Genomic DNA, 11,518 nt, shown 5'->3' on the forward strand with positions numbered 1-11,518 from the left:
GTGTGACATATTTTCTTTGTTCTTTTCTTTGTGTGGCTCAGTCATGCTGAACTGGTTAGCCACTCCTGATATAGCCTTAAACTAGGGGCAGCAGTATTATTAGTTTGGGTAATTATAGTGGATGGAATCCACTATCTTTTTACCTTTTCAAGAATTAATGCGACTCTAACCGCTTTACATAGAGACATGTTGAAATAACCGTTCTGAAGGTCTGGAGTTGGGCGAGAGAATTATTATTTCAGATTTTTAAGTTTATACTTTTTGAAAAATAGGGGATAAAAAAAATGTTAAAAAGCTCATTTTTCCCCCATAGACTTCAATGGCTGTGATGTCATAATGGCCTAAAGGCAGCTGCGCTTGTTAAGCTCCCAGAGTGAACTACCAGAGACGGTTGATAAAGCGAGACGATTCATAAGAGGGTAAATTCTGGCACGTTGTGACGTGGGGTTCGAAGCTGTCACGCCTATTTAGGAGTCTAGCGGGAGGTCCAGTGTCTATGTATTCCTATGGGAGAAATGAACATTTTCACAGAATATGACCAATCCCTTAGCCCTACATTCAGCGATGTAAGTTTTGAATCCATTTTCTAGAAGCCACATGTCTTCCTAACATTCCGAAATTGAAGTTGTATTTTCCAACGAAACAAATAAAGACAAAAATAACTTTGTTCGTGGTCTGTCACTGTCTCCTCAAAGCTCTGGTGCACAGCCACCTGTTCTCAGAGGCTCTAGACTCAGAGATGGTTGATAAACTAACCTAACATATTTTCTGCTAGAACTAGTAGACTACCACAAAGTTGCTGAACATGTTATTTCAGGTTTGTTTGCAACAATATATAAGTTTAACCAAAGTTCTTTGCTGCTAGCTAGCTAGCGAACATTCCCATTCACTTTCCGTTTACTATGCTAACGTTAGCTAGCTAGCTAGCTAGCTCGGTTAACGGGGTAAAATGAAATTATTCATTCCGTGTCCGAAAGAGTGTTTCATTGGCATCACACACAAACAATGACTGTAAAATAGTATACAAAATTATATATATGTTATTATTGCTTATTCTGAGAAAAGTTTATGTTTTGACACGCCTATTTAGGAGTCCGGAACAAGTGCCATTTCGTTCCATTGGTGAATCGTCTTGTGATTCATCTTAGTTAACTATAGAATCTTTGGAACTACTACCAGGCTAATCAGAACACTAGCACAGGTGTTTGTATGGACTCAAAGATGAAGTGAGTTGATGTTGGAGGTCAAAGGTCAAAGGTCAAGTTCATGAATACTCTCAGCACGATATCTCAAGAATGCCTTGACATACATGCCTGAAATTTGGTATGAGTGTTTGTTTGGACTTAAAGATGAGGAGAATTGATGTTGGAAGTCAAAGGTCAAATGTCAAGGTCAAAAACACCTTGAGTGTTATATCTCAAGAACGCCTTGACTCACAAGGTTTTTTGGTACGAGGGTTTGTATGAACTCAAAGATTAAGTGATTCAATGTTTTTGTTTTTTTTTATCAGGAATCTCCCCACCAACATTAAGCCAGCAGCTTTCCATCCACTAGTGTAATTCCTCTGGCATTACATTTCTAGTTAAGTCTTATACTCCCCACTACAGTGACCTTTTATGACTTAGGTAAGGCTCTGGGGAATCTGACTGCCATTTCATATAATACCTTACCTATACCTTATACTTATCTACGAAAAGAACAACACAGTTTTCAAGATGGGGAGGGAGGGGAATCATCTGAAGCTGGGACACCTCTGGCAAACACAAATTAAATACATCTCAGCAGTCATGTGACATCATGCCATGAGATCATGTGACTGCCTTGTGTATTAATGCCAGAGTTACTTCCTGTGCACACTAAACAACTGATGAAGGTGTTTGGCTGAACACTGAAATGTGTTTTAAAATTAAACCTTTGTTGAAACTACAATACCTGGATGCATAAATGAATCTCCATAGACATATAAAACCTTGCAAAATTATGCTACAGAGGTTGTTCTAACAACTGAGGTTCATTAGATCAGATTAAGCCAGAAATACAGGCAGTTCTCCTATTGTAAGATTTCTATAATATCTATAGTTTTCTTATAATATTTTAGCCCAAACTACTATAAAATGTATAGGCCTCAACTATGCTAAGCCTAGTTTTTTTTTTTTTTTTTTTCGTTAGGAGATGGAACGAGACTGCCACAAACATCATGCTGGGAACTTTCTGTCACTGGAGGTGGACGATCTGCTAAATTGTACTCTATTCACCTGTAGTGTCACACCTTAGCTTTTGCTTTAAAAGAACAATAGTGTGTAGCCTACTCATGACTGAGAGTTGAAATCCCGTGACATACCGCATGTACGCTAGTTTCGGTTAGTTGCCAGGTGCCCCACCCACAAATTCAATGACCTCTCGCCAGGTCGGATTATTTCAAGAAAGCCTTTGTAAAAATTAGACAAACATGTCTGACAGGTGAGGTCCGCGTGGATTTGGCTGAATTTGAGCAAAATGTAGATTAAAGTCAGACGATATAAAAGCAATTTAATGATAACTGGCATCAAGTGCCAGTGCAAGTGCCAGCCTGAGCGATTAGAGAATTTGACGTAGTTGTATTCATAGAATCGAGTGACAGTTCTAAAAGAGTGATAGTCAAGTGCTAGATAAAGCTGAGTCATGTGCACATTGCACAATAGCCTACATGAAATTAAACAAACACAAAGATATCCCCATGCTTAGACTGACGTCAAAGAAAGCATGCAACATGTTTCAGTGTTGAAGGCGACTGACACGGTTTAGTTTACATGAACTTTGCAACACCGTGATGTGCATTGCTATATTGACTTACCTCCCCAAATGCCGATTTTCAACTGAGACTTGTCAAGGTTTTCCACATAATTACCAATGAACCTGTTCAACAGATCACTCACGAGTGACTCAAAAACCATGCTGTCGCAAAGGTTAGTACATCTTAATGCAAACGGAATATATCCATCTCACGAAATACACAACAACAACGGGTTGGTTCAGTTTCTAAGATCTCTTCCGTCATGATCAATATGACTACGATTGGAAACCGGGAGGCGCACTGCCATCTACTGCGCTGGAGTAGCCTAGGCCTAGTAATGTTTTCCTTTTTAATGCAAGGAAATAAATAAAAATCCATACAAAAAACAGGTAGACTTGTTTTAAGTTTAAAAAATATATATTGTGAATCCGCCCTCTATGCACAAAACTATGGCGTTCCATTAGTGTCAAAAATAATGCCTATGTCGACTAAATATTGCTTTTGTCAACTACTTATGTCCACTGAAGATGTCTATGCAACAATCACTTTATGACAGACGTGACAAAACGGCCTTGTTCATGTCATTGCTCACCTTACAAAACGACACCCCCTAGTGTTGACTGTGATGTTGTGCCATGACTGTTGTTGCACATGTCGTCAAGTATGTTGACTTGCCTGTTGTTACAGTGCATGAAAATGCACTGTACTGTTCTTCCTAGGCTTCTTATTAGAGTGCATGAAAATGCACTCTACTGTTATCCGATTTATTACAGTGCATGAAATGCACTGTACTGTTCTTCCTAGGCTTCTTCTTCTTATTACAGTGCATGAAAATGCACTGTACTGTTCTTCCTAGGCTTCTTTTTACAGTGCATGAAAATGCACTGTACTGTTCTTCCTAGGCTTCTTCTTATTACAGTGCATGAAAATGCACTGTATTGTTATTCCAAGGCATTTTATTATTACAGTGCATGAAAATGCACTGAACTGTTCTTCCTAGGCAACTTCAACAACTTCTTCATATTATTATTATTTTTCCGCTTACCACTTTTTCCGTACGCAATTTCTCTTGAACAGTTTAACTTAGAAACTTCATTCAAACTTTGTAACGTAGGTCTTCAAACAGATCGGGTTGGTATGACTTTTCAACTTTGAAACTTTTATACTTTTAAACTATTAAAGAAAACTTTTAAAAATCCCCATAGACATAACATTGCCGATTGTGACATCATAATACGGCCGTTAAGCAATTAGAATCCTATGGCAGGTGTTCAGGCCACCTGGATCAACTGCCAGTCTCAGGCTTTAAGCATACAAACTGGCCCTATTAAGACTACACATCCTGTTCAACTGCTTCCTCTGCCAAAAACTGTTTCAAAATAAAAGTCCTACAATATTTCACTATTAAACAATTTTAAACTACTGAACTTTTTAACTGTTCAGCCATTGTAACTGTTACTTGTCATCAACTATGACTCCTACCCACTGTAGCTAGTTAGCATAGTTAGCATGTTAGCATTGCTAATATTGTTAGCATTGTTAGCCTTTTTAGCAAAACTGCTAAAAATGATTAGCTAAGTTAACTAAGTAACATGGTTAGCATAGTTAGCATGCTAGCATGTTAGCATGCTAGTTAACATAGTTAGCATAACTGCTAAAAATGATTAGCTAAGTTAGCTAAGTCACATGGTTAGCATAGTTAGCATGCTAGCATGTTAGCATAGTTAGCATAACTGCTAAAAATGATTAGCGAAGTTAGCTAAGTCACATGGTTAGCATAGTTAGCATAACTATTAAACATGATTAGCGAAGTTAGCTAAGTCACATGGTTAGCATAATTAAAATGTTAGCATTTTAACATTGTTTACATGCTAGTTATCATAGTAACTTGGTTAGCATTATTATCTTTGTTAACATAGTTAGCATAACTGATAGCAAACATTGGAGCCATTCCAACTGTTAGTTATAGTCAACTATCTGCCTAAATAATTTAACCATTTCAATGATCAACCTATTTAACTGTTCAGTCATTCCAACTATATTAAACCTTCTCTACCAAGCAAATAATTTAACCATATGAACTCACAAAGTTACAAAGCGAAGTCTCTACCAGCTTTCGGAAAATCAGATCATGCCGCTGTTTTCCTACTGCTTATGTACAAACAGAGAAGTCGGACGGACCCCCCAGTGACGAAGGAGGTCAAGCTGGACTGACCAATCGGAAGCCTGGCTACAGGGCGCCCTTAGCAACGTTGACTGGGAGATGTTCAAGGCGAACTCTGCTGACATCAATGAGTTTACGGAAGTATCATTGAGTTATATCAATATGCTAACTGATTCCATCATCCCAACTGTAAAGATCCGAACCCTTCCCTAACCAGAAGCCATGGGTGGATAGAGAAGTGAGAACGGCATTAAAGACACGCACCATGACTTATAATGCTTTGCTTATTTCAGGGGATATGACGGATTACAAAGCAGCATCTTATAGTTTCATTAGAGCTATTAAAGATGCTAAGCGGCTATAGAGACAGAGTTGAAGCTGATTTCTTGGAGGGTGATCCAGCAATGCAGTGTGGAAAGGACTCGAACCATCACTAGCTTTGAAAGAAAGTCCCTCCTATGATGAATGTGAGTAAAGCCCTCCCTGATGAACTTAATGCTTTTTTATGCTCGCTTTGACATGAAAAACACAGACTATATTGGACTAGCTGCAGCATGTGAAGCAAATGAGGATGCACCTTTCTGTGTCTCTGAGGTCGATGTGAGCAATGCCTTTAGGAGGGTAAATTGTAGAAAAGCTACTGGACCCGGATGGAATTTCTAACAGGGTTTTGAAATCCCTGCGCTGCTCAGTTAGCTCCTGTGTTCACTTATATCTTTAACACATCATTGGCTCAAGAGACAGTTCCTACTTGCCTCAAGCAGTCTGTTATTGTTCCAGTACCAAAAAAAACAAAAGTCCATCATGTCTGAATGACTACCGCCCAGTAGCCCTGGCGTCTACAGTGATGAAGTGTTTTGAGAAGCTTGTGAAAAACATTATCTGCTCATCCCTCCCTGCCTCCTTGACCCCTCCAATTTGCTTACAGAGCCAACAAGTCTACAGAGGATGCCATCTCAAACCTCATGCACACCACCTTAACTCACCTGGAGGAGGGGAATGGGAATTATGTGAGGATGCTGTTCATTGACTTTAGTTCAGCATTCGACACGATAGTACCTCTCACCTTGGTCACAAAGATGAAGGCCTTAGGACTGAACACCACCCTGTGTCACTGGATATTTGACTTCCTCACGAACCGTTCACAAGTGGTTAGAGTGGGGGGTCTGACATCTGACTCATTAACCATCAGCACTGGTGCTCCCCAAGGCTGTGTTTTGAGTCCACTGCTGTACAACATCTACACACATGACTGCAAAGCCAACAGTAGTCATACCTCCATCATCAAGTTTGCAGATGACACAGTGATCTTGGGCCTGATTAGTAACAACAAGGAACAGTTCTACTTGGATCAGGTTGATGAGGTGGCACAGTGGTGTCAATCTAACAGCTTGACACTGAATATCAATAAAACCAAGGAAATGGTAGTGGATTACAGAAGGCAGCAGCAGAACTACAGTTACACCCCACTAATGATCAGCGGGCAACCTGTAGAGAGGGTCACAAGTTTTAAATACCTTGGTGTCCACATTACTTAACATGGACTGTTAACACTCAATATGTTCTGAAGAAGTCCAGACAACGACTCTACTTCCTTCGTCAGCTAAGGAAATTCAAAGTTTCTACATCCATCATGAAGGCCTTCTACACTTCAGCGGTTGAGAGTGTTCTAACTGGTAGCATTATCACCTGGTATGGGAACTCCACAGTTAGAGATTGTAGTACTCTGCAGAGAGTAGTGCGCTCAGCTGAGCATTACTATAAGAACTCAACTCCCTGCTCTACAAGATATCTATTCCAGAAGAGTACTCCTAAGAGCCCAAAAGATTCTGAAGGACTCTTCTCATCCTAACAATGGATTATTCCTACCGCTGAAATCAAGAAGGCGCCTATGTAGTCACAAAGCCAGAACTGAGAGACTCAGGAGAAGTTTTTTATCCCCAGGCCATCCGAACTCTGAACTCACACTATACTGACTTTGCACTCATTCACTCCTCAGCACTCATGACCCCCACACACACACACCCACACACACCTACAAGACTTTTAGCACTTTTACATCCCTCTCCCTATGCTACAGACCTTTTATTTATTTTCTTATTTCATCACACGCCAAAACACACACACACACACACACACACACATATCTGACTTTCTCCAACTTTTGCACACTTTTTTATTTATTATTTTTGATTTCTCCTCCATCTACCCATGTCCTTGATTGCCTAGCCTTTCTGCCCCACACACACACTTACATCATCACTGTCATCACTTCACATACATACAGCACACTGCTTGCTACAGTAAGCCTCCTCTACATACTTGCTGCACACTGCCACCCCCCCCCCCACACACATACACAGCACATTGTCTTCAGGATCTTCTCCAACACACATCCTCTACATACTTACAGCACACTGCCCCCACCTACCCACACACACACTACACACACACACACACACAGTCACTGCTCCACTCCCCTCCCGCCCACACACACATCTTCACTGTCATCACTCACATACATGCTCCTTGTTGGTGCCCCCCACCCAATCCCAATCCTCCCCCACCTTTTTTATGCAGCCCTTGCCACTTAATCTACTAAACCCCTCTTCTACTGCACTTTTTACCCCCAGTAACTATATGCATGTGACAATAAACTTCCTTGTATCCTTGTATCATCATATTTTTGCATTTTCATGCACTGTATTTCCTTCAAGAAATGCTTTTCTAGTTCTTATTCTTCTTCTTCTTCTTCTAACGCGCTTAATGCAGCTTCAACCGTTTAACGTAGAAACCTCATTCAAACTATGTTACGTAGGTCTTACTTAGGACATGGGTGCTATGTATTTTTCAGCTTTGTAACTTTTATACTTTTTAAACTATTAATTAAAAACTAATCAAAATTTCCCCATTGACTTAACATTATGATTATGACATCACAATACGGCCGTTAAGCAATTAGAATCCTATGGCAGGTGTTCGGGCCACCTGGATCAACTGCCAGTCTCAGGCTTTAAGCATACAAACTGGCCCTATTAAGACTACACATCCTGTTCAACTGCTTCCTCTGCCAAAAACTGTTTCAAAATAAAAGTCCTCACTACAATATTTCACTGTTAAACAATTTAACCCTTTAAACTACTGAACTTTTTAACTGTTCAGCCATTGTAACTGTTACTTATCATCAACTATGACTCCTACCCACTGTAGCTAGTTAGCATGGTTAGCATGTTAGCATTGCTAACATTGTTAGCATTGTTAGCATGTTAGTTAGCATAGTTAACATAACTTTTAAAAATTATTAGCTAGGTTAGCTTAGTAACATGGTTAACATAGTTAGCATGCTAGTTAGAATAGTTAGTATACCTACTAAAAACGATTAGCTAAGTCACATGGTAAGCATACTTAACATGTTAGCATGCTAGTTAGCATACCTACTAAAAATGATTAGCTAGGTTAGCTAAGTCACATGGTTAACATAGTGCTAGTTAGCATAACTACTAAAAATGAAAACATTAGCTAAGTTAACTAAGTTAAGTAACTTGGTTAACATTATCTTTGATGACATAGTTAGCATAACTACTAGCAAACATTAGAGCCATTCCAACTGTCAGTTATCGTCAATTATCTACCTAAATAATTTAACCATTTAAATTATTCATCTATCTAACCGTTCAATCATTCCAACTATATTAAACCTTATCTACCAAGTAAATCATTTAACTATATAAACTATCCACCTATTTAACTGTTCAGTCATTCCAACTATATTAAACCTCAATCGAAGTCGCCAAACAGGAAGTGAAGTGATATCTAAGCAAGGCTTTTGCGTATCAACACCAAACTCAGTACATGGTCTCAGGACCCAATTAGGAGAAGGCTCAAGAAATTTGGTGCATTTTGACCACTGTGTGTCGCTATAATCACAGGAAGTATAGTCATATTTCAGCAACGCTTTGACATAGATAAACCAAAGTCTGTACATGGGGTCAGGACCCAATAAGGATGAGGCTCAATAAATGTAATGACCTTTGATCTATAATCACAGGAAGTGGGCTCATATTTAAGCAATGCTTTCACGTATCGAAACCAAACTTAGTATATGGACTCAGGACAACATCCTAAGGAGACACAATAATTTTAGCAACCTTTGACCACTAGGGGTGCTATAATTTGCAACACTTTCTCATATCGACACCAAACTTGGTAAATGGACTCGGGACCACATCCTGAAGATGCTCAATATATTTAGTGACCTTTGACCACTAGAGGCGCTATAATTATCAACACTTTCTCGTATCAACACCAAACTTGGTATGTGGACTCGTGACTGTGGATTTGGTGATGTTTGAGGTGTGCTTATGTGTGGGGGAGCTAGTGTTAATTTCGTCAGACGAGACGAGAGGAAATATGTTCGTCAACGACCTTTTTTTTCATGACTAAGACGAGACGATGATGAGACGTCAGTAATGTCCTGAAACACTGACTAAGACTATCTTAAGATGCATTATTGTTGACGAAAAAAGACGAGACTAAAATGTTTTGCATGAAATAAAAACTAAGATAAAATCTCCCTTCATGTTCGTCTACAAAATGAGAAGACAGAATATCTAGCTGTTACATTTTCAAAATATTCGAATGAGTTCATACATAACAGCTTTCCTGTAGGCTAGTCTACGTGCTGCTGCTGCAACCCTGTGGCTGCAAACTAAAACTACATGGAACAAGAACACTGGAGATTTCTGCCAGAGTTAGCAAGCTAACTACCTAAGCTTTATGCCACTGCTACATACCCAGAAGTTGACGCTTCTCTCATACAAATTAACATCCCCCAGAATGTCCATACGAAAATGTTCAGCATGTAATGTCAACTATTCATCTAGTTAGACTGATGATGCAAAGTTTGCTAGCAAGTAAGCTAATATAGAAAGTTAAGCTAGCAAGTTAGCTATGGCTAAGATGGAGAGTCTGTTTGGGGAATGTGTTGTGTTTAAGCATATCGCCATCTAGCGGCGGAATAAAACATTAATACATTGGCCTACGACAGTGTTTCTCAAACTATTTCAGTTTCAGGACCACTTAACTAACCCTAGCTAAAAAAAAAAAAAAAGATTAGACCTACTTCAACAGTAGCCTATAATTAGTCTATAGGCCTACTCACTGAACCACCTTGCTTATTGTCTTTGCACTTTGCTTATTGTGTCAGAGGATTCATTCTGTATGATTTAATTATTCTGTTTGGATTTAACTACAAGTTATTTGGCAAACAACTCATCTATATTATATTTTACCACGTCTGCTCGCGGACCACTTGGTGATCCCCGGACCACACTTTGAGAAACACTGGTCTACGAATATGACAGTGGTCCAGTCAAATCTTTTACTGTCTATGGTCAAATCCCAGCCGAGCTATAACCGTAGCTCGACTTACCTGTGCATGTAAACATACGGACTGACAAAAAATCAGAATGAGTAATTATAACAGACGAGTAGCCCTGTGGACACACAATATTGTTGGAAAATTGAGATGTGTGAAACACTATTTGACTCAAATGGTAATCAGAAATAATTTGTTTTTAAAAAAAAAGACTAAAATGTGTTGACTAAAACTGACTAAGACTAAGATACCTTTAGTTTTCTTTTGACTAAAACTAGACTAAAATGACGAGACTTTTAGTCGACTAAAACTTGACTAACAAAAATGATATTTGAATGACTAAATATGACAAAGACTAAAAAGGACATTTCGTCACAAGACTAAGACTATGACTAAATTAAAAATAGGTGACAAAATTAACACTAGGGGGAGCTATTGGGTTGTGTGGGGGAGGAAGTTTATCTGTGTTTATGTCTGTGTGTGGGACGGTGGGGTAAATTGGGTGTGTGTATAATGTAGCAAAATTGGGTTGTCATGACAACTCCTGCTCAACTGCTTGGCCCCCTCATTGCTGCTTGCAGCTATATTTCTATTTGTTCTTATTATTAGGGGTCCGAGCAGCGTAGCTGCAGGACCCCTATTGTTTCTGTACCGTTCATTTTTGGCCAAAATTCTGTAAAAGTCATACTGCAGCCTAAACCGTAACTCCAAAACTCTTCAAATGTTCAGGTATGGTTACCAGTACCCCCCTCTGCCCATAACCCAAAATTTGGGGTACTGCACCCAAAGGTGGCGCTACTGAAAAAAAAAGTTAATTATGCTAATTTCTCAATTTTTCAAAATTCTTTCATAATAGTAATCCCTAAACTCAGATGCATCTTTTTGGCCCTGGTCTTATGGTCTAAATTTTTTTACTTTTGACACAATTTCATGGAAAAGCCAAACATTATAAAAAGTTTCACACTTCAAAAATAATCAAATCTTCACCAAAATTCTCACAGACAATGTTTAGACCAAGCCTAACAAAAGTTATCGCTCAGAATTTTGATATTTTGTTCCATTTATAAGATATAGGCAAATAAAGTTAGACCACTTAGGCCATTTTTCCTAGATCACCTATATTCCTATAAACATAAGTCCTAGAAACTTCACATTTTCAAGTATTGTTACCAGTACCCCCCACTACCCATAACCCAAAATTTGG

General features: G+C 39.0%; 1 protein-coding gene across 1 annotated transcript in view; it reads right to left on the minus strand.

The window, feature by feature from the left end:
- vps13c (vacuolar protein sorting 13 homolog C) overlaps nt 1–3,023 on the minus strand; it is a 382,259-nt gene extending 379,236 nt beyond the window's left edge. The window contains 1 exon segment of the mRNA XM_048262721.1: nt 2,834–3,023. Within this exon segment, the coding sequence (XP_048118678.1) occupies nt 2,834–2,933 (100 nt within the window). The 5' untranslated portion in view covers nt 2,934–3,023.
- Nucleotides 3,024–11,518: the final 8,495 nt, after the last annotated feature.

The sequence above is a fragment of the Alosa alosa genome, chromosome 14 (assembly GCF_017589495.1).
Source record: "Alosa alosa isolate M-15738 ecotype Scorff River chromosome 14, AALO_Geno_1.1, whole genome shotgun sequence".
In the NCBI taxonomy this organism is placed as follows: domain Eukaryota; kingdom Metazoa; phylum Chordata; class Actinopteri; order Clupeiformes; family Clupeidae; genus Alosa; species Alosa alosa.